This window comes from Arachis hypogaea, chromosome 2 (assembly GCF_003086295.3).
Source record: "Arachis hypogaea cultivar Tifrunner chromosome 2, arahy.Tifrunner.gnm2.J5K5, whole genome shotgun sequence".
Classification (NCBI taxonomy): domain Eukaryota; kingdom Viridiplantae; phylum Streptophyta; class Magnoliopsida; order Fabales; family Fabaceae; genus Arachis; species Arachis hypogaea.
The window spans coordinates 626828-650072 of record NC_092037.1 but is presented as its reverse complement, the minus strand read 5'-3'; the positions used below and the strand labels follow the sequence as shown (position 1 = coordinate 650072).

General features: G+C 33.6%; 3 protein-coding genes across 5 annotated transcripts; 1 reads left to right on the top strand and 2 right to left on the bottom strand.

Annotated features, from left to right (window-relative positions):
- Window positions 1-1737: 1737 nt before the first annotated feature.
- On the top strand, window positions 1738-7076 carry LOC112730473 (SKP1-like protein 21). 2 transcript variants are annotated; one of them, XM_025780563.3, is made up of 11 exons: window positions 1746-1935; window positions 2638-2663; window positions 2994-3328; window positions 3802-4026; window positions 4150-4341; window positions 4428-4538; window positions 5166-5244; window positions 5338-5441; window positions 5570-5739; window positions 6059-6192; window positions 6768-7076. In XM_025780563.3, coding segments are annotated over exons 3-11 (1053 nt in total). In that variant the 5' UTR covers window positions 1746-1935; window positions 2638-2663; window positions 2994-3292; the 3' UTR covers window positions 6770-7076. The 2 variants fall into 2 exon arrangements, with proteins under 2 accessions (XP_025636341.1, XP_025636348.1); XM_025780556.3 differs by lacking the exon at window positions 2638-2663 and having other exon boundaries at window positions 1738-1935.
- A 275-nt stretch (window positions 7077-7351) lies between these two features.
- On the bottom strand, window positions 7352-14372 carry LOC112730463 (signal peptide peptidase-like 4). Its single transcript, XM_025780549.3, has 14 exons — window positions 14069-14372; window positions 12802-12960; window positions 12558-12669; window positions 12188-12307; window positions 11864-12015; window positions 11398-11580; window positions 11094-11128; window positions 9887-10049; window positions 9364-9417; window positions 9147-9239; window positions 8894-9036; window positions 8698-8768; window positions 8302-8385; window positions 7352-7865 (listed from the first exon to the last, which is right to left on the bottom strand). The coding sequence occupies exons 1-14, from the start codon at window positions 14195-14197 to the stop codon at window positions 7744-7746; spliced, it is 1620 nt and encodes a 539-aa protein (XP_025636334.1). The 5' UTR covers window positions 14198-14372; the 3' UTR covers window positions 7352-7743.
- Window positions 14373-16953: 2581 nt separating this feature from the next.
- LOC112730456 (U-box domain-containing protein 33) lies at window positions 16954-22444 on the bottom strand. Of its 2 annotated transcripts, none has more exons than XM_072212387.1 (9): window positions 21068-22444; window positions 20823-20944; window positions 20618-20742; window positions 20419-20523; window positions 19926-20268; window positions 19591-19731; window positions 18899-19429; window positions 17956-18711; window positions 16954-17600 (listed from the first exon to the last, which is right to left on the bottom strand). In XM_072212387.1, exons 1-9 carry the CDS (start codon window positions 21345-21347, stop codon window positions 17421-17423), a joined length of 2583 nt encoding a protein of 860 aa, XP_072068488.1. In that variant the 5' UTR covers window positions 21348-22444; the 3' UTR covers window positions 16954-17420. The 2 variants fall into 2 exon arrangements, with proteins under 2 accessions (XP_072068488.1, XP_025636328.1); XM_025780543.3 differs by having other exon boundaries at window positions 19591-19728.
- Window positions 22445-23245: the final 801 nt, after the last annotated feature.

Genomic DNA, 23245 nt, shown 5'->3' with positions numbered 1-23245 from the left:
GGCAAGTTTGGAATAATTTTTGTAGAACTTTCCAGCTTCTTCTAGTGTCTTGAAAATCATTCCCACCTTTGGGACAAATTTTTCATCCACAACACAGCTGGTCTATACGGTGAACCGAAATTTTAATTATGGTGAACCAAAATCTTAATTACGGTGAAACAATTATATAGTGCTTAGAGAACAAAACACAATATATTCATCTATTTTTTTTAGACTCCTTTATGCATACCGAACCGAACACATGCACATGGTGAAACAACTCTATATTACTTACCGAACCGAACAGTTACTCACACTTACTCACAGTTACATATTATCAATTCAATTCAATTCAATTCAGATATAGATCACGTCAGTCCATTCAATTCACTTCAAATAAAATTAGCAATTGCATTCCATTGAATTCGATTCAAAATTCTATAATCCAAACCTCATCAAATTATTGATGCGTTTTGGAAGAATTATCCAAATCGCACTCATTCAACTGATTTGAAGATGATTCATTCATTGTTTTAATTCAAAAGTGCAGATCGAAGAAGAAAACGAAGAAGAAGAAGAACGACAAAGCTAATTACGTTGAAGTCAATCCAGATCTATAATGCAGAGAAGAAAAACGCGAATAGAGGAGAACAACGAATTTAATTAGATTGAAGAAGAAGAAGAAGGTACTTGGATTACGTTATATGGAAAGGTTTACGTTGAGAAAGATTGATCACGCAAAAGAAGGATTACGTTATATACGTTATATGAGGCGCGTATAAAACAAACAAGTGTGTGGGTGGAGAAAAACACGTGGAGTGAAAAGTACTTGGATAACATCCATATAATTTTTACATGAATACAGAACTTTTTCGATTTTTCACCTTAAAATCCCTCATGCACAAACCAAGTCCTTAATAAGTTTATTTAAAGTTTAAACAACAAAGTTTTTTTTTTAATGAATTTTACATTTCCGTACCTTAAAAAGTAAAAATTAGGACGGTCTCTATCCACAAACTACATGTTAGTTGATAGTTCATCAATTTATTAATGACTATAATTAATATTAAAATAACTAGAATAATATTTCTATAATTTTAAGGATGTTAAATTTTACATTGTAAGTTTATCAAATAAAGATATGTTATGTATTGTTTGTAGTGGGTTTAGTGACGAAGAATTTGAATAGTATGTATAATGTTATCATCGTACATGTACCCAAAAGAAAAAAAAATCTTTTAAAGTAATGAAACCAAATACAAATGAATTCATCTACCTTTTTAAAAAAAAATTGTAAATTAATTCTTTAGAAAGTTTTATCAAAGTTTAAACCAAACATATATACCCTTAATCGACTACCACAATAATAATCAAATGCCTGATTGATTTCTATTTTTATATTCAGTATATATATTTTGGATTTTTTGAAGAATAAACAAAAATAGTTAAAACATGAATTTTTTGTTTTCACAATATATCAATTCTCTCTTTAAAAAATCATGAAAACAAAAATATCGAAAACTTATATATAAACAAAAATAAAAATAGAAACAATAAACAAGATCCCTTTTTGTTTTTGTTTACAACCAAGATCAAAGAATTTATAAATAGATTTGGGCCTAAAACAAAGGTGAATTGTATCTGTTTTTGGTCAAGACCTAAATCCTTGCTAACTTATTGGGCCTTAGGACAAAAAAAGAAAAACCAAACCTAATCGGGTTTCGGTATTATACGACGTCGTTTTAGCGAACACCCTTCGCATTGTATCATCCTCTATTCACCATTTTCACTTTGACACACAGAAAACAAACACCAACTGCACAAACAAAACTACTCGAAAGTGAAAATTTTTCCGTCACAGAAAAATCTTCCACCTTCCATTTCCTCTTTTATCTGCATCAAATTTCGGTTTTTTTGTTACTACTCTGAAACATCTCCATCTTTGGGTTTTAACAGGTACGCGTCTCGTTTAAATGGATAAACCCCCATCGATTTGATTGTTACACTTGAATGGTTCATTTGTTTTGTGTTTGTTTGAGTTGATGAATTGTAGGCTCTATTCAAAATCTCGTTTTTATTTCTCCATGTATGCTAATTAATTTTTGTGCTACCATGCTTTATTATTATCTATTGTTTTTTGTTTTGTTGTTTAGCTAGTTGGAAATCTGTGTGGTAGATACGAGGCCATAGAAATGATAAAGTTCTCAACTGGTTTTGGCTTCAGAAATAAACTGTGGCAATATGTGTATGAGTGATTTTAGTAGTTTTCATAAATTTTTTTTCTTTTTATTAGTTTTGATCATTAGGGTGTGATTTTAATCAGATAATGCCTTGTATGAATTGAATCTTGTTTGTTATTTGAGTATGAGTAAAATATGGTTAAGGAGAAAGTGGAAAAGAAAAAAACGTGCTTTTAATCTACTATTGTTAGAATTCTTAAGGAAAGTAATAGCCAATTGTTAAAGTAAATTTAGGGCTAGTTTGCTAGTGAGATTTGGGGAAGTAGAAACTTTAATTAGGAGGTTGCTTTTGCAAATTTTGTGGGATTGCGCAACATAACTTATTCAGCCTTGGGCCCTCGGAAGTGCCTTGATAGTACATTAGCAAATGATGTTCGAGGCGTTTCAATTGATATTTATTTTTTACTTTTTCCCACAGGAATGGAAGTTCCAATAATATTTCCGGTGAGAGCATATATATATAACGCATAATATAGTATTTAATGAACTAATAACTTTTAGTTTTGTCTGAATTTTCTTTTACAAAGAAACCGTGTGCGTTTGATGTGTCTGTACATAGGGAATGCAGAGACAATTTTCTTTTGCATAAATTAGCAGTACATTAAGTTGGAGACAATTTAATGGAACCCCCACTTGGTTGCCAAAATAGTTGTAGTTGTACAATATGCTTGCATTTTGGCCATCATTAATTTTGTTGTTGTGCTTATTTGCAAATTTACAATTACCGCCCTTGCATTTGCTTTGCATATTGACTTATTTTCTTTACCTTTGCAGCTTTTAATTTGAATTTGAGAGGTCCAAATTCATTCTTCATTCTGCTCTTTGGCAAGCTAACACCTATTTTGCATACTGGTTGAAGTATTGTCATACAGAGAGTTGTGTAGCTCTGAAAGTTCTCTCATAGACCATGTGTATTTGAACAATGTTGCTGGAGTAATAATAGTCCTGATTGCAGTTGTTCTCTGAAGCTGGACATCATGTGGTTGCTTGGGCTTGAAAATTAATTTTGCAGTGCACCAAAAAGACAAGAAACTTCTAGAATCCTTGTATTTTGCTTTTCAAATCCTTTCAAGATGTCAGAAATTGACATGGCCGTTATTAAACCTGAGGTATGATAATTATGTGTATAATTGATTTCTTTTTATTTTTAAAGTAGAAATTTCATTTTTGTTGTATTGCTTGTTTGCTTCCTTTTTTGCGTTTGGTAGTATTGCTTAAATTAATCCTTTGACCGTATTCACAAAACGTTTCATATTTTACTTTATTCCTTCATTTAAATAAGTTAAATAGGTCTAGTTTTCTTGTGGACCAGGACACATTCCGTGCCATTTATATGGTTAATGTCGTTCCCTTGCAAAATTGAATTCCCTTCTTGTTTCAAAAGTCAGAAACACAGATTTTGAAATTAATGAAGATTAAGCTTGTGATCTATGTTTTACTTCTCAGGATCCCCGAATTAAGTTAGTGTAGAATGTTCATATTCCAATATCTATTAAACCGGTATAGTTTAACCTGAGAAATTGCTTTCCGTGATTGTTTAAAGTGAAACTCAGAGCCTTCTGCTGTTTATTTGCATTCACAGATGATGAAGTCATATATTTGGCTTCAGACTTCTGATGGTTCAATCCAACAAGTCGAACAAGAAATTGCAATGTTTTGCCCACTGATATGTCAAGAAATAATAACAAAAGGCATGGGTTCATCAAAGAATTCTGCAATATCTCTTCCTCAACAAGTCACCCCTTCTACGTTGAGCTTAATTCTTGATTATTGTCGCTTTCATCAAGTACCAGGCCGCTCAAACAAGGTATTACTGCTTTCTTTAATGCACTTACCTTGTTATTATATACTTATATGCTACAAAACCAATTCTAATATGAATAATGAATGTCAAAGGTTATTTGACTTTTGGATTATTCATGTTACATAGGAACGGAAATCTCATGACGAGAAGTTCGTTAGGATGGGCACAAATAGGCTTTGTGAGTTGGTGTCTGCTGCAGACAGCCTTCAGTTAAGGCCATTGGTTGATCTCATCAGTCGTGCACTTGCTCGAAAAATTGAAGGAAGAACACCGGAGGAGATACGTGAAATATTTCATCTGCCTGATGATCTTACAGAGGTGTCTGGTGCTTGTGAGAACTCTATATGCCGATTATGTCTTCTTTGATTTTCAATTTTCATTTCTTATACATTCTCTTGGTGCAGGAAGAGAAGTTGGAGCCCTTGAAAAACATAACTGATGACCCAAGGATCAGACTTTTGAATCGTTTATATGCAAAAAAGAGGAAAGAACTAAAAGAGCGTGAAAGGTTAAAGGTGCCACCAAATTGTCTCTTACTTTGTTTTCATTAGATTTTATATATCCCATTGTTGATTGTAGTCCATATTCCTTGAATGGGTAATTCTGGTTTATTGTTTTAAGAACCGTGCCTTTTAAAAGTTTTTAAATTGTTATCTAAAGGTAAATGAAGGGTTTTATAATCTTAACACCCCCCTCACGGAAGAGCCCATCGAGCTTAAAGAACGGAAAATGCAGGGTTGCACTTACCTTGTGTTGAAATTTAACTTGGTTTAATTAGAAGGGTAAAGAGCGGCAAGGATCAGATTTTAGATCATTTCATTTTGGAGGCTATATACCTTGTCGAGAACCATCTCTGCTAAAAAATGATCTGCTTCTTGATGAGAACTGTGTAGATTGCTGTTGCCAATGGTGTACAGCAACCGTTGCAGTTGTGTCTGTCTCTGTGTGTGTGTGTGTATGCGTGCGTGCGTGTGTGTGTGTGTGTGTGCATGTGTGTTACATGGAACAGAGTTGTGTGCTGGTAGAGTTTTCACTTTTCACTGAGCTAGAACTGGTGCAGATATTTTGTTGAGTTGTTTTGTGTATCTTAAACTGTATATTAGTTTTGACTTTAATGAAGGTTGGCCCTATACATGTTTCAGAATGTCGAAATTGAAGAAGAGCGTGTAGATGAACGTTCAGTTGATGACCTTTTAACTTTCATTAATGGAAATGATAGAGGTAAGTGAGCTTTCCTTGTCACTGTTTTTACTTCATGGTTCTGTATCTACCATTATATTTGTTCCAAACTGCTGGTGATTAATTTTGTCACAGATGCAAAGGCGGTTAAAACTTCAAAGAGTAAAAAGAAGAACCGGAAGAAAAAAGACCAACAGAAGAACTCTTCTTTGAAGGACAATACTGCACTGGATAAGAAGGTGGTTGTGAATTTTCTGTCTGTATGCTGTTTAGTCCATTCATTTGGTGTTATTTTTTATTTCAGTTGAAAAATCTTTTGTTTTGTTACCAAAATGCTAAGTGGTTACTGCCTTTTTCCTTGTAATAGGAGTTAAATGGGCATGATACCGGTGACCAAAGTTCTGATGGAAATATAATTGGTGAGACATCAAATTTACTGTACGAAGAGGATGGCACCTTTTCTCCTAAGATTGACTTTGATGATGGAGATTTGGATGATGATGGGATTGAGCCTGCAATTAGGGAAAAAATTGACAGGTACATTTGTGTTCTTACATTACCTTTACTCTTTTAGCATAGTTTCAGTTACAGGTGACTTGCTTTTCTTTTAGAGGAAAAGACACCAGAATTATTGAACTGTACTCTCATGTTTCTTCCTTTTTTTTCCCATTTGACTTGAGCACCACTTGAGCTAAGCCTTAGTAGTAGTGGCTATGTTTTCAACATCCCATTTTCCTTCCATGTTTCCCCTGGCTCATTTTGAGTAAAAGATTTTTGTGTGGTGATTATGCTAGTATGTTTCCGAAGATGCATGTTTTCTCCCAGCTCATGTGCATGGTAACCTTTGATGATGCAGGGAGGTGGCAGATTTTGCTCGCAGAATAAATTCTGACTGGACAGAGAGGATGCAAGATTTTTTAACATCCGGGAGAGAGAGGACATCAACGTTTTCTGCTACCAATGGGAATGGTTATCTAAGGCGACATGCATGTACGCTTTCTCCTAATGCGTCTCAATATTTTCCCTTACCTATAGTGTGCTTTTCTAGTTGCACTTATATTACTTATGAGTGCGAAAATCCCTTTTTTTAATTTACATCTGATTTTTTTTTTCGTTATTTATTTAGCACCACTAGGAATTTGCTGCATGGTTCAATTTCCCATTCAACTTCTCCTTTCAAAAGCTGGCCTTTCTTCACTTGTGTCTTCCTGCACCATCTGCATTTTGGTGTATTAGTGTTCATGATGGGGTTCAAAATTTATTTTCTTTTGTTCTGCTATTTTCTAAAATTATGTTAAAATTTTTCTACAATTTGATTTTCTAGTTTATAATGCCCTTTATTAATCTGAGGATAGATATTCGGCTACAGGTAGATAGATGCTTGCTTTCTCACTTGTGAGACAAATATTAAAGGAACTTACATATGTTAAAGAATTTGGTAACCAAGACTAGTGAAACTGATTGATTCCTTGTATTTTTCTGAACATATGCTCTAAAAATTTGAACTATTTCAAACCATTGATAGTGCTGTTGTTCATAACTGAGGAAATATGTCTTATTTTCAGGACTGGACTCAGAATGGAAATGAATCCTTTCAAGTGCACCTCAGATGGCTGATATGGCTAGAACAATTTTGAGAGATTCTGACAAGCACCAAAAAAGAAAGTGTTGCATGTCAGTGGTTTTTCTTTTTCTTTTTCCCCAACCTTGTTTTTGTTTTAGTCTATTCTTTACAGTTCATTTTTGGTGCTTGACCCTGGTGCCATTTAATTCTCTGGGGCCAGTCCCTTGTACTTTTAGGTAACAAATAATGGAAAAAAATTTCCTTGTTTGTATGCTACCATTTTTGTTGTATGGAATACAAATTTTTTCTCCTTCTCTGTGGCAAGAACAAGGTGTCCCCATTTATGTGTGGGATTGATTTTAATTGAATGTTGTTATGACCTTTAGTTGTAAGTTTCAAGCTTGTTCACATCAATATAACAATAAAGTTACACCCCATGATTTTTAAATTAGTTACATGCTCATTGTAATGTTCATTGAGAAGATTGTGCATTAAAATATGCAACTAAACAAACAAATTTAAGGGAAAATATTTCATGGAATAGCTTCATATGAAACATTTTCATCCCATATCAAACACATCATCTATATGAAAAACCATTATATGTAAATCAAACTTGTTATGCATAATAGTAATAATAATATACAAAATTATTGCTAAAGTAGAAATGGTAGAGCCTCTTAGTGTTATCATCCTTTACCATGTCTTCCCTCCTTTTGATTGAAGAAGTCCATGCATGCCACCTTGATTCATGGCTAAGGCATTAACCACCTAGATATATAATAATCTTACATCATACAGTTCCACATTTCCATGCATACACCATTAAAATAGTTGGTTGACATCTCTAATAATATATATTTTGGTTGTAATTTTTGTTACAAAGAGAAGTTACAAAATGTAACATAAATCTCCTATCAGTTGTTATCACTCTCCTATGTACTAATAGACCTAAGATACAAATCTGATGAGAGGGATCAATGCTGGTTAAGTGATTGTTGATCCTCTTCTTGCATGTGAGGGCAAGGTCTCTCTGGTTCCCCCCTTGTCCATAAAATCTTGAGTTCACCTCTCTTCTTTCCCAATGACAGAAAGGTTCCTGCATTTATGATTCAAGAAGTTAGGTTTTGGAAACCGGACCCGGATTGTCACATGCTATGCTGTAACCGTTTGTTATGTTGATCGAGTTGACAAAGCAATAGCAATCAATTTGGTTACCTAACTAAATGTCAGATACATGGACCAGTCCACATTATTGTGGTCTATCTAGAACTGTACTACTATAAAAGCATTTCACTTATTTGTCCACATGAATTTGGTACTAGCACAGCACTAACAGCAGCAATACCGGTCCATACTGTGACGAATTCAAGTATTTAACTATTTTCTTACTGTAAATCCAAACAAGAACTGATAGTGAAAGATGAAACTTTGCAACAGCAAATGAGCAAAGTAACCATCATATACCTGCTTGATATAATGAGCATTTGTACTTGAATGTTAATAACTGACCTGAAACAAATAATTTTACTTACCAAGTGTGAAGGGAACTATATAAAGCAAAGCTGGTTGGCCATGTCCATCCATCAAGTTCAAAGCCACGTATGTGATGAGGAGACCTGCGGACCAAAACGACCAAAAGTCAAGGATTATGTAAAATCATCTCTGCAGGCAAAGATAAGAACATAAGGAAGACAAATGTAGTTCTTGATCTAATTAAATCAAGGTGCTAAGAAATTGCATAATTATTAATATACCTCGCTTATAAATTATAGATTAAACACTGCACATACCAACTTATTATGTCTTAATACATTGCAACAGAAATAATACTCAACTTCAAACAATTTTCCTTACTATGTAATAATCCAAATACCATTATCTCTGTTGAAAGATCTTATCAATGAGCTAGCATCAGATCAAGCATATACCTAAGCCATAGGCAGTCATTGCCCACAAGAAGTACCCAGCGCGAAGGCTCTTCTTTGCCAACCAATCATACCTGTAAAGATATCAATAGAATAATCATCCATTAACTGTAAAATATGATACTAAATATTCTCTGAAGTCTCAATCTGTTAACTTATAGGGCATACTATGTTATCTATTAATGAATTCCATTTAAACCTTAGTGAAAATGCTACTAGAAGCCCTGGTAAGATAATGTCCCCAAAACCGATGATGCTGTAACCACCCCAAGGATCGAACAAACGTGGTATCTTTAGTAGCATTGGGATACCATCTTCTCCACTCTTATCACCTCGAGCTACCTGTATAGAATAAAATATGTCGCAATAATTTAAAGTTGAGATAAGAATAATTTTTTAGGCTGAACTCAAGCTTTGTAAAGAAAGGGAAAGCATTTCTTTAGAACACTCACCACTATCATGACGCTCTCATGGAACCACCGTTTAGAAACGAACACCCAAAAGATGTCGTATAGGAAGGCGCAGCTGAGAAGAACAGTTCCAACCTGATACAGAGAAAAGGAGGAAAGAAGAAAAGTGGTATGTTAATAATAGTTCAGTAGTATCCCAAAAGAAAAAGCCAACAATATTATATCATAGATAATGAAGAATTTGACAACGAAATGTTACCTTGAGATTCGGTATCCGTACAATCTGAAGAACTGTAATTATCAGTGTGATACCCTGCATCACAGGAAGGTGGCTGAAGAGGTAAATATTTGATCAATTCACTCATTTCTATCTTGAAAGTTTAATTCGAAGCTTTAGGCTTAAAGAAGGAAGTGCAAAACTAATAAGAACTCCTAACAGAAGAAAATCAATTTCTATTTGAATCAACATTAACAGAGAACTAATATCATGAAAAATAAAACAGGATAAGAGAAAATAGACAACATCAACATGAACCTGAAACTACAAGTAACATGGATACGAAAACTAGTAGTGGCTATATCCTATTTCAGTGACCAAGAACATTCTCAAAATAAATGCAATGAGTATCATATTACACTCATATGAGAAGTAACAGATTCTGTTCTAGTTCATGAACATTTTATAGTTTTACTAAGATATGCTAGGTAGCTCAGGCCAAATAATAAACAGTAGAAGACACTGGTATGGTAAAAAAGGGGTGAAAGTAGTAAGTTAATCTTACAAGGATGTCTTGACCGATCCAAGCAAACGAAGCACGACGATAAACTGCCCATATCACAGCGAACACTATGCAAAAGGGGGTAACGGCAAATGTCAGATATGAGACGGCTCCAAAGAAGGGAATTTTCACAAATGTTTGTGCAGCATGTTGGAACCATCTGAAACTATAAACATTTTGCTGTCAATTCCAAGTTCCAATAGAATAAACCATGCACTCTGCACTGCTAGAAGCCTTGAGCTGAAGTAATATCTTCTCTAATAACATCAATTTATCCAAGATAGCATTAAAGTAAAAAGAAGGGTAAAGTACTAAATTAGTCCCCTATGTTTGGGCGTAATCCTGTTTTAATCCTTAAAGTTGTGTCCTATTTGAATCCAAAAAAGTTTCATTTAGCTTCAATGTAGTTCGACCGTGAGGTCAAAGTTAAATAATTAACGAAATGTTCTACATGACAGCAGTACAAGAACAATGACAGCAGTACAAGAACAAGGTCGATAATCTGGAGAATAAGTACAAATTCCAGAGGCACAAAATCAACTGTGGATGCATTAATACATTTATTTATTATTTTTCTAACAATTTAAATGAAATATTTTCTATAGAACTAAAGAGAATGATAAATAAATGTATTGATGTATCCACAATTGATTTTGTACCTCTGGAGCTTATACTTATTTTGCAGATTATCGACCTTGTTTTTGTATTGCTGTCATGTAGGACATTTCGTTAATTATTTAATTTTGACCTCATGGTGGGACTACATTGAAGCTAAATGAAACTTTTTTGGATTCAAATAGGACACTTTAAATCTTAAGGACAAAAGCAGGATTATGCCCAAACGTAGGGGACTAATTTAGTACTTTACCCTAAAAAGAAAAAAGGCCTTACATGAAAATAATGTAATATTCATGTTTGAGCAATATTCACCAGTAGCTATATTAAATTCAATCTATGGTTCTTTGAAATTAAGTTCCTTAGCTTTTCATACAAAGGACTTCATGCTTCTTTTTATAGATGATGAAAATATTCATTATTAAAAGGCACAAGACTATAACATAACAGGTCAACCATAAATTTATAATGAAAGAAATGTTTGCAAATGATTCATCAAAAAAGGGTCCCAGCTAAACACCTTCATTCAGTATGTCTTTGATGGCAAATGTTCATTAAAAAAACTATATAGGAAATAAGGAGAAAAAAAACTAACCATGATAAAAGAGCCACCAAACAAGTTTGCAGTCCCTGAAAGCACATAAAAGATATATAGATTAAGCAGCTATAAAACAACGAAATCAACTGTACATTATGAATTAGCTCTAAGTAACTATTGGTGTAAAGATGGTTAAACAACGATAACTAAGCCTTGTCCCTTAAGGTAGGATTGGTTACATGAATCAAAATGAAATTCAAAACAACAAGAACCAAGCCTTGTCCTTTCGGTTAGAGGTGGCTACATGGATCAAGATGAACTTGAATCAACAAGAACCATGCCTGGAAGAAGAATAACTCACCTCTACTCCCCCAATGCAGAATAGAACCACCAGAACTTCAACAAACCAGAAGGACATTAACTTGTAAAGCATAACCAGGAAACAAGAAGCGATCACAACAAATAAAATTGCAGCCACGGTACTGATTTCCACATAACCACTTGAACCAACATTCTGTGTGCTAAGGTATTCATCCGAAGCATCCTGCATGTAAATCCTTATATTAGAACCTAGGATAATGAATTTCCAAATATTAGGAGAAATATTCATTTATAAAGAAATGAAAAATTGGTCAATGTTGAAAGAGAATAAAACTACTTCTTTAGAGAGCCTAATCATAGATAGTATATAACATGGGATTTATTGTTTTGATGAGTTCTCCTTTTCAGCAACTTTTAAGTGTCATTGTTGCCAACGAGGATATGTTGTCCTCATCATCTGTGTAATCTTTCTTTCTTCACTCTATAAGCATGAAAAAGGCAATAACCTTTAAAAGCTTCTCTTGCTCAATAGCTGCTTCTCTAGCAGTCCAAGCAGACCAATAAGAAGCACATAAAATGGTTCCAACGGCCATAAGCCATAGAAACACTTCCGCAACATCAACCAATGGACGCAGCGGAGAGTATAACTGCACGGACACTTGAAAGCAGGAATGGTACATGCAGGAGGGCAAAGCATATCAAGTAAGACAATAAGAACAATTCAGGGATCGAAATATAAAGTACTCATTTTGAAAATAATATTTTCCTATGCCAAAGAAACACTGTCTAACTAACAATCAAATAAGAGGAGTGTATAAAGAAAAACATACCTGTGGAGTTGTTTTTTATATGTTTTTCTATGTTTAATCCAGCATATTGTGGAAGCATGACAGCGGGTATACCAATATCAACATCGGTTTCATTCTCTTCACAAACCATCTTGAAAAGTTCTGTACAGCATGGACACACAATAGTTGCTTAAAAGTTAAAACAAACATAAACTAAATTCTTATTTATACAGAAAGTAAAAGAAAGGTGAAGGAATACTAATTGCAACTGCTTACTGCAAAATCTTATTTATCTAAAAATTATCTAGCACTATCTTCAACTATGATCTCCAAGATCACTTGTAGGAGTAAAATAACTTTTGGAGAAATGAAAAACAAAACCGACTTGGACTAAAAGAATGCACAGAATTACCTGTCCTATAATTTATAATGAGGATGGCTGAAGCACCAGCTTCCTCAGCTATATTTGCCTTGGTTGTGAAACTACATTTTCCTCGTTGCACCACAATGATCTCGCTAGTGAGCTAACAATAGTGCAAAGAAATGAAGATTACATTCCAAAAATAAATTAGATTTTTCACTACAGACAATTGTGTTTCACATGCAGGTGAAATTTCACTTGGCAAGTTTCCATAGCTCAAAATTAGGACAAATACCTTATTCTTAGGCTTGGAACAACAATCAGGAGGGTCAGCCATGACAACTCTAGTGTGGTTGGCACGTTTCTCTTTTGACTCCAAAGTAGGGCCGAATCTTGCACCAACACCTACATACTCACTGTTTTCAACACCATCAATCCAAGTGGGGACTTTGACCTAACAGAGACAAGAAATTGGTCAATGCTGTTAAAGCAAAAAACCATAAACAAGTATATCTAGCTGTACACCAAGGTAATCTCACTTGAGACTTCACCTAGACTTTGAGGAGTTTAGATAAACTTCAATCATAAAATTCAACTTGTGTAAACTAGATTTGGGAGACCAAAACCACAAGTTTTCAAATTAACTTGACAGTTGTTTTTTCCTTCTTTTAAATAAATTAAAAAAATAAAAATAAAAAGAAGAGCAGAAAAGAAAAGAAAGGTTAGGATTGTTAACTCAACAGTTTCATAACCTTCCCTTTCTTGAAGATGAAAAAAATCATAAAAAATATAAAGGAGGTTTGGAACAAATAAAGGCTAAAAGCACTGGGAGAATGAGATATATATATATATATATATATATATATATATATATAAAATTAATTTTTAAAAAAATGGTATTTGAGATGTATCTAGAAAATAAGTACACCTGAAACAACTACAAGTGCCAAAGATGCTAACTTTTAGTAACTTGGCATGATGAAATTCATGGGAAGAAAAAGATAGGGAAATAACAATGGAATCAAAGATATCATGCATATCTTTGTTATAAAAATAAAATGAAATAATCACACTTTCCAAAGTAAGCTAGAACAATCAAAAGCATCATCTATGCGACGATAACAAGGTAATAAGAAAAAAAGAAACATTATATGCAACAAGCAAGTTCATCAGCATCATTTCAGTTAATATTATTAGTGTTTTCTGATCATTTCAATTTTTTTTTCTTAAGCTCAAGAGAGTTTCAATTAGGCAGAAAAAGTTCATCTTCCCAAACTCAAACCTCAAATCAAATACCAAAATATCTACTTTTAACCCCCCAGGAAAACTAATTCCACTCAACTTTAATAAATTTCATCACTTGAAAAATTAACTTAAAAAAGAAAAAAAGAATCTTTTGCATCATTCTTCATTTTTCCCTTTTTACAAATCAGCTCCATTTTTTGCAGGAGTTTCCAAGCACAAGCAGAAGCATCATCAAAGTCCAAGATCAAAAGGCACTATACTGTGATTATTGATGGCATGAATGAATCAAAGAGTGTGTGAGAGTGATTGAATGTTACCAGAACAAAGTTGTTCTCACAGCCAGGTCTTCTTGGAGCAACATCATCATGGTGAACTATGTCTCCAGCCAAAGCCAAAGTTGCAGAAGAGAGCATGAAGAGAAGGAACACACCATGTGGAAGAACCATGCTGATGAGAACTCAAACTCAGAATTCAGAGATTCTAGATTGGAAAGCTTTTTTAAGCAGAAAAACCAAAGAGGGTGTTAGAAAGATACCAAAATAATAATAATAAAAGAAAAGTGGAGAATGGAGAGAAAATGGAGGAGGAAGGTACAAAAAGGAAATGGCCAAACGAGACCTGAAAGTGGCGGTGCTCTTATTATATCTATATATATTTTTTAATCATATGATTAAATTATGATTACAGCAATATTATAAGAAAACAAAAGATTAGTTATCAATTAACCTGAAAACTCATGTGCAATTAATTTAGCGTGAAGTTGATATTTAAAAGTCGTTAGATAATTTGACTGATTTGATCAAATTTTTATTTAATAGCTCTCAGATATCAACTTCACCTGAATTTTCACTATTAATTAACTATAGCATAGAAATATATATTTGGTATTTATAAAAAACTTGATTATTCTATTTTAACTAAATTTATTATTATTTTTTGTCAGTAATTTTAATTATTAATTTAATTTTTTTATTCTAACAATTTAACAATATATTACTGATTGCTTGCTTAAAATAATAAAATCAGTTGATCCTCTAATATTAATCTTTATTATTAGTGTATTAGAAAAATCCGTAAGGATCTTGTAAAATAATAAATTAATGATTTTATTTACTAATAATTTTTGTTTGCTTTGTTATAGAGTCTATGGTTTTTTGTCGTTTGTGGGACTAAAGGAGTGAGGAAGGTCCAAAGCAGTAGATAGAGCGCGTGGTTAATGTTGACTGCGCGTGGTTAATATTCACTTCTTCACACATTGACTTAGTTATTAACTGCTATGCTTTTCTTGTACGGCTCAAATCTAACTAACTCATTAATTCATTATTACTAACACTTCTATCTCTATCTACTTTAGTAAATTAAATATTTAATTACTCAGTTAATCTGTATAATTTTATTAAATTTTTAATTAAATTATTATATTATTTTAATTTTATAATTAAATTTTTTTAATGTAAAAAATATTACAATTAATTAAATAATTTTTATTAATTGAAAATATTTATAATTAAAAAATTAATTAAATCTTTATTGTAAATATTTTAGTAAAAATATTATATTAATTTTAATATTTTTAACATAAAAAATGTAATTATAAAATTAAAAATAATATAAAAATCTAATTAAAAATTTAGTGAAATTATAAAAACTAACAAAATAATTAAATCTAAACTAAATTAGTTACACTATATCTATAGATCACTAGATCTAGTTATGATATCTTATTATTGAATTTACTTAATATTATTTCCTTTTTTTACACATTAAAATTTCATTTTAATAATATATCATATTATTCTCTAAAGTTTTCCAGTTTTAATAAACAAATACTTGTGACAAAACATTTAACAACTTGATAAAGACTATGTTACACGAATTAATTATTAAAGAATTTTTTTTATAAGAATAGATAATATTTGAGATAAAGACTAGAAGCTTTTCACTTCCACTGTCACAATCTTCAAACATATATGTTGTTGAGTGTTGACAAACAATAATTGTAACATCTAATTCATTTTTAGTGGACGAAGAATAGAATATTAGTAAATAGTAATATACAGTAATTAAATAATTAATTATGCTTCCTTTACAATTTGTGTGGTCCATTCCACTTGCCACTTGCTTCGAGTTCACACAGCGCGCGTGGGGAAAGGTTGCGTACATTTTACCGGCTACCGGTTATTGCGTTCCGTATTACCGTACTGTTAAGACGGCATCATAACCTCTGTTTTATTACTTTAATCACAAATTGCATTAACCGGCACGTGGCAGAGATCACACTTGGAAATCGGAATAATAGGTGGGCCCGAATAGGAATCTTTAGCCCAATATGCTAATGAGATCCTTAGCCCATTAACTTCAGTGTCAGCAGAAAAAGAAAATCTCTATTGTTCTGTGTGAGTAATTGGCTTCAAGGTATAACTCATTTTTCGATGTTCGAATTTATTTCTCTTCTAATAGAGCGAAATATACGTCGAATCTTCAAGGAATGACTACAGTAAATTTTGTAAAAGCACTTCAATACTCAAGTTAAAAAAAATGTAAAATAGTAAAGTAATATTGAGAGTGAATAACGTACATGTAATTTAGTGAGTTACTTAAATTTATAAAATTGTTGTGTTTGGACAGTTATCAATATTTTTGTAGCCGTTTCAAGGAGTTTTAGTTGATCATCCGGTAATTGTGTTTTAGCGACCAATTTAGATTTGTTTAGAGATATTTGTAAAGAGATTTTTGCGGTGATTTGGAGTTGGCACCTGGTTATTTCACTTTCTTTAAATTCTGAGTCCATAATTTTTTTTAAATCGAGTTATAACTAACGGATCATCTATAATTTTATTAAATTATATTAATTCTTTTTTTTAAAGTATAAGAATTTAATTCAAATTTTTAATATATAAGAATCTATTTAGAAAGTGCCTTTCCGACCAAAAATGATGGTGCTTTGTTCATGGTGGTTTTATATTATTATAATACCAAAAATCCAAAATAGTGGATCTATGCGTCAATACTCAAAAGCTTGTAACCTGATTTGCCCTTTTTTTTTCACTTTTGTTTCTTTTTCACTCATATTACTATATCAGTGCTTCTTCCTTTGGCGTTTGGAGCTTTTGAATGCAGCTTTGAAATTGTTAAAAGCATAGTACAAGTATATATATCGTTCTAAGTCACTTAACAAATTGAGCTGGATTAGTCAAATTCGTAGTAATAAAATCTCGCCACACAAAAAAAAGTGTGACAAAATAGTTGCTATTTACTTCAATATTAACAAAAAGTTAACAAATTATGCTTCTGCTAATATAAGTAGCAATATATGCTACATATTTGTTTACCATAATGAAATTACATTGATATCAAAACTATACAAAAGTAAAGTTATGTAACACCAAAGAGTGTTGACAGAAGAACATGCAATTAGAAAAAGGTTAAAATTCAGGTACAGTTAACTTCGTACGAAGTTGATAGTTGAGAGCTGTTAAATGACAATTTAGTCAAACCTGTCAAATTATTTAACGACTCTCAACTATCAACTTCACATAAAATTAACTGCACTTGAGTTTCTACCTTAGAAAACCTCCCCTAAAAACTTGGTATAAGGATCAAGATAGATCCTTACAATTTAATCAAAAAATGAGCAGAGTAAACTTGACAAAGCTTGTTCAGATACTTTCAGCTTTCAAGCCAGTCTTGAATTGCATGGCGGAGAGCATGGTTAGGAACAAGATTGTGCATTACAAGCTTAGAATTTGTCACCGGCGAAGTGTCGCGGCCGCTGTCCAGCCATCCTCGTATGGCCTCGGCTTCATAAGTATGACCATCTGCTGCCATGTGAGGATCTCTCATGACTTCCTGTGAAGTAGCAACATAATGATTAATGAGGGAGAGATTTCTTAGACAAATGTTCTTTATCTAAAGCTCTATGATTCACATATATATCAAACTAATTACAACAAATAAAGATGTAAGCTAGTATGATCTGGTGCAGAATGGTGTCAATTTTAGATGCATAAGATTCTTTATGAAGTGTTCAATGTTCAAAGAGATCCAAAAACATCATTTCTAAAGTGTTCATTTTAAGACGCATAAACTAAAAAGGTGAAAACTCAGTTGCAGTACAGCTGTCTTTATACGAAGTTAATAGTTCTTAGCTATCAACTGCACGTGAGGTTTTACCAACTAAAAAATGATGGAAAGAAAAAGTTACCTTGAAAATTGGACAAATGAAATAAGGAGGGGGTTGGCAAAGCTCTTGAGAACCAAGTCCTAATCTGTTTTCTCCACTCAAAGAAGCCTTCATAGGTTCAAGTATTCTCCATACTTCCAGATGAAGATCCGGCCGGTTCTTTCGCTCCATTTCGCAACACCTCAAAGCCAAGCGAGCAAGCTTTTCAGCCAGTACTAATGGCCAGTCTCCGGCCAAGGGATCCAAGAGAGAATTCAACTTTCCAGCAACTAAAGCAGATTCAACTACCTTTGCTATTCCCACAGCTGGTCTACCAGTCAATAGTTTTAGTAATATGATTCCAAAAGAATAAACATCAGACTTTGGTGTAAGTTCCCCTGAAGCGAAGAATTCAGGGTCCATATATGCAAAAGTTCCCTTTGGATCAGTTATCCAGAACTGTGTTGTAGAATCCTCGCGACACGATAGTAATCTTGAGATTCCAAAGTCACTTAGCTTGCTAACAAGGTTAGCATCAAGGAGAATGTTGGCTGGTTTTAAATCACCATGAACTATGCTGTGAGGTTTATTAGAATGGAGACACACTAGAGTAGAGCACACTTCTGCAGCAATGCGAGTTCTAGTTTGCCATGATAATGGAGGCGTGTTATCTTCGCAGCTGAGACGATCTTCTAGGCTTCCATTGGATAAATACTCATAGACAAGAGTCCAAGATTCTGGGCAGGTTCCTATTAGTGTGATCAGATTGGAATGCCTTAACTTGCTTAGTACCTCAACCTGAAACAAACCCAGAAGTATGGTCAATTGTTTCACTATTAAATTTGTTTAGTTTCTAGGCATACAAAAATTTAAGCATTTCAATTTAGTTGGCTACTCGCATGAAGATGACTATCAGCTTTACATGAAGACAGCTGCACGTGAGTTTTCACTTTGAAAGTATCACAAAAAACATGAGCTATCCTACCTCCTGTTGATACTCTTTAGGTCCTTGCTTGCTGTCTGGGCTCAACATTTTCACAGCTACCTCGGTTTGGCGAAGGATACCTTTATATATACTTCCATATCCGCCTTCTCCAATCTTTTGGGATGGACTGAAGTTATTGGTAGCTTCTTTAATCTCAGCAAAAGAAAATTCTGAGAAGAGTTGAAATACATGTGAGGTTGAGGCCTCTTCTTGTTTTTCTCTCCTCAAGTCCTCAGCTTCTTTTAAGGCATTATCGCGCTGCGTTTGCAAATCCTCGCGCTCTTGCTTGTACTTTTCTAATGTGTCCATAGCAGATTTGTTCTTCTGATCTAACTCCTCTAGCATAAGTTGAGTTGATGCCATTTTACTTTCTAGCAATGAATTCTTGTGCAAGGCATGCTGGAGTTCTTCATTAAGCTTCTCTCTTTGGCTTTTCATGCAATCTATTTCTTCCTTTTCTCTTTTTATTGCTTCCTCTAATTCTTTCCTCAATTTCACCTCCTCTTCATACTTCATTTCAGCTGCTTTAGCCTGTCAAAAGGTGTTACAAGCATCGATTGCGATTAGACAGAGAATCAAACTGCAATTTTAGCACACTAGATATATAATGCTTTACCATGCAGAATAATCTAAATGCTGCACATTTTACAGATTGCATAATGAATAAGAAGCACTCAAAAGAGGGAAGTTACCCTGCGAATCGCTTCAATGGCATTCCTTTCAGCATTCCCACGCCTAATACTCTCTTGATAAGCATCCTGCCTTGCATTCTCAGCTTCAGCCATGGCCTGTTGGAGTTGATCATAGAGAGTCTCATCCATTTCACCATCCTGCTAGCAAACCAAAAAACAATCAAAACATCATCCTAAAGCTCAGACATTCATTCATTACAGAATCTATTCGTTGATACGAATTAGCTGGAAAGCGAAAAAGATTCTTCATCAATTGAAAAGAAGTTTAAGAGAAACAAGCACATATCCAACAGCAATCACAAAAAATTGTGAAAGATATAAAAGTATTTGTATACCAGCCTGCTAGAAGATGCTTGAATCGCTTTAGGACTACTCGAATTCAAGGCTGATGCATTCTCACTTAGCTCACTAATGAAATTAACAGAACTTGTTGATGAAACCAAAGGACTTGCTGGCCTAGACAGTACATCTGAGCCATTAGAAGTTCCTTCTCTACCAAACCTGTTTGGTTGCATGAGAAACCTGATTGGAGAAGCAAGTGACATTTTCCCTCCATTTCTTTCGTTAACAGATCTTACTCGGCGATATAATTGTTGTCCAAGTGAAGGCGAACGGCTAGGCGTTTGAGGTGACAAAGGAGACCTGACCTCTACATTACCTCCATCCAAACTGAGATTCCTGAGTTGATGAGTTGCTTACATAAGTACCAAGATAATCAAATCATACTAATTACTAATCATAAAAGAAACCAAAAAAATCCATAAACAAGCTTTTTGAGATGAGTAAACATTAAGCATAGTGTTCAAATCAAAACTGCATCCCTTATACCTTGTGTGTATAAGGTATCCTTTGCAGATGAACTGTATATGACAATAAGCAGGAGCATTTTCTCTCACATAAATGGCTTTCCTAGACCTGAGATCTGTCATTCTCCTGCAAGTTGAGGTCAATCAAAACATTAAAATCAACATCACCATAGCTGACAGAGATTGGAGAATACTACAACTACAAGTAATCTTCTTCTTACCTAGAATAGTACTTATCAGAAGCTGCTCCCATCACAAGCTTCTTGATATTATGCTTGCAGATGAGTTCTACAATCCCTTTCTCAATGCAATCCTTGTCAATAATATGCAGTTTGTTTGCCTTAACCTGTATCATAATTAGCCAAAGATCAAAGAGTTTCACAAATCATACTGCCTATGCAATGAGAGAAATTTGAAAATACTTACCCCCATTTTTTGGCAGATAAGAAGATAGTCATTCAGAATATTACGCATGCCTTGCTCTTCATTTTCTCGATGTTCTTGAACTCGATGCTCTCCGGCTGCACTTTCTGGAAAATTAGCACCCACTAGAGACAAATAAATTGTTAAGTTAAACACCATCTTCATTTCTCAACACAATATAACAAAATGAGGAGGTTAAGGAAAACAAAGGATCAAGAAATTGGATGATACAAATGTTGTAAACTTACTTATGGGGATTGTAGCTGCTGGCACATGAACATAAAGGATGCAAATCCTCTTTCCTCCAGAATTTTGTATTGCCCAAATCAGATTCAACCTGCTATCTTTCACATCTTTTGCCACAGCAACATGGATAATGTCATCAACCACATTTGGACTAGATGCCTCTGCAGCTTCTCTCATGCCACTCATGATCCATGGAACCTCGCTTCCACGAAGAGGCGTCGTGGGATAGACCTGGTGTGGAGTTGTAGCCATAGCAGGACTCATAGGACTCACCACAGCCATGCTTGTAGACTCTCTTAAAAGGCCTTTTCTCCCAAGGAAAAAAAACTCAACTTTTTGTTCCAAAAATTTGGAATTCTCTCCCTATTACACCCTCCATCTCAATAAACCCTGAAACTTAGTCATCAAAATCTCTCAAACCCACCAAAAATGATCTCTCTGGAACACAGAAAAATCAAAATTGCTTTACTCTCTCCTAAACAAAGCAATCCAAACTCCACTGCTTGAAATCTTGAATAGAATTCCCACTCAAGCAGAGATATTAAAAACAATAAACTGTAAAATCTGCATCTTTATATATCTACAATATGCACATCCCAATAGGGACACAAAACTCTGTTTGTCCTGCTCCCATGTTTCATGAAATTCTTCATATATAGGAACAAAAAATATGTGAAAAAGTGAATCCTTTTCATCAGCAAGTCATTGGAAAATGCAAAGGGTACTCTCTCTCAGTCTCTCCTAGAGGTAGAAGAACCAACATGAAAATGACATATAATGATAAAAAGTTGGGAAATCTTCATTGGAAGTTGGACCATAGACACCAATGATAGCAATAAAATAATGTATGTATTCATGCTAAAAAAGATTATCCTTGTTTTGAGGGATGCAACAAAGTAAAGACGACAATGCTTATTATATATAAAAATGTGAGAAAAGAAAAGGAATGGAAACTAGGTAGTTGTGTGAAGACATGAACAGTTGAAGTAACTTGTGGACCAGTTTTGGCTTCACTTCATCGTCTCTTCTATGTTGTTGCACCATTTGCCTCTCTTACAGGTAACAGCTGCATACAGGAAGTTTCACAGAAAGAGTGTGGACCCCAAGATTTATCTTTGGAACTTTAAATAAAAATACCATGTAGAAACTAGAAAGTTTACCAACTCAATTGGTCAAGTAGAATTTTTGTGAGATATATTTTCAAAATTACCAAACTGAACCAGAAATCAATTTATTGTACAAAATTTTGTGACAGAAGTTTTGCAAGTTAGAAGTATTTTTGTTTTTTGTTCAAAAGCTCTGGAAGTATTCTTTGAATATCCTTTTCTTAACCTTGATTTTTTCATGACAGTTGTCAGAACTCAAATTCAAGATAAGATATTTTGAGGAAGAAATACTTACAACATTTAAGGTTAGTGAACAGAAAGTGAGGACAATGAGACAAAAGTTAATATTATCTCTATAGTGTGAGAGTGGTCATTAGTTATCAACTTCACATAAAGTTAATTATAAATAAGTTTTCACCTAATTTTTTATGAAAATTCAAATGCAGTTGACTTCACGTGAAGTTAATAGTTGAGAGTTGTTAAATAAAAATTAGGTGAAAAGTCATGTGTAGTTGACTACTTGTGAAGTTGATAACTGATAGTCGTTAAATAAAAATATAGTCAAATCAGTCAAATTATCTAACGGCTCTCGATTATCAACTCCACACAACTACACATGAGTTTCCATATAATTTTTTGTGAAAACTCAGATGCAGTCGATTTCACGCGAAGTTGATAGCTGTGAGAGCCGTTAAATAAAAATGTAGTCAAATTAGTCAAATTATCTAACGACCATCAGTTATCAACTTCATATAAAGTCAACTACACGAGTTTTCACCTTAATTTTTTGGCGTTATTAGAGAAGCTCCGAAGTTGTCGCTCACTCTATTTTGGCTTCAAACTTTCGGATTATCATAGGAACCCTTTCACACGATGTCTTATAGGAAACTCCAACGTTAAAGCAAAGACTTATTCAAATACAATGCTAAGGAAAAAATAGTATTATGTGTTACAACAAGGATAAGGATGGATGCTCATTGATGGTGAATCTGATTTTCTATGGTGAAAGAAACAAATTCTCATGACAGCACAATTAATATGGTTTGAAATGTTGAATTCATTTGCCTATAAAAA

Excerpts from the sequence above, each read along its gene's own strand:
- LOC112730473 (XM_025780556.3), top strand. The coding sequence starts at position 3,293 with ATGTCAGAAATTGACATGGCCGTTATTAAACCTGAG. Across the intron at positions 4,342-4,427 it reads TGCCTGATGATCTTACAGAG|GAAGAGAAGTTGGAGCCCTT; the intron begins GTGTCTGGTGCT and ends CTCTTGGTGCAG. Across the intron at positions 5,442-5,569 it reads ATACTGCACTGGATAAGAAG|GAGTTAAATGGGCATGATAC; the intron begins GTGGTTGTGAAT and ends TCCTTGTAATAG.
- LOC112730456 (XM_072212387.1), bottom strand. The coding sequence starts at position 21,347 with ATGGCTGTGGTGAGTCCTATGAGTCCTGCTATGGCTACAACTCCACAC. Across the intron at positions 20,945-21,067 it reads AGCAGCTACAATCCCCATAA|TGGGTGCTAATTTTCCAGAA; the intron begins GTAAGTTTACAA and ends ATTTGTCTCTAG. Across the intron at positions 19,732-19,925 it reads AAGCATCTTCTAGCAGGCTG|CAGGATGGTGAAATGGATGA; the intron begins GTATACAAATAC and ends TTGGTTTGCTAG.
- LOC112730463 (XM_025780549.3), bottom strand. The coding sequence starts at position 14,197 with ATGGTTCTTCCACATGGTGTGTTCCTTCTCTTCATGCTCTCTTCTGCA. Across the intron at positions 11,581-11,863 it reads AGCAAGAGAAGCTTTTAAAG|GATGCTTCGGATGAATACCT; the intron begins GTTATTGCCTTT and ends ATTTACATGCAG. Across the intron at positions 8,386-8,697 it reads AATGACTGCCTATGGCTTAG|GTCTCCTCATCACATACGTG; the intron begins GTATATGCTTGA and ends TTTGGTCCGCAG.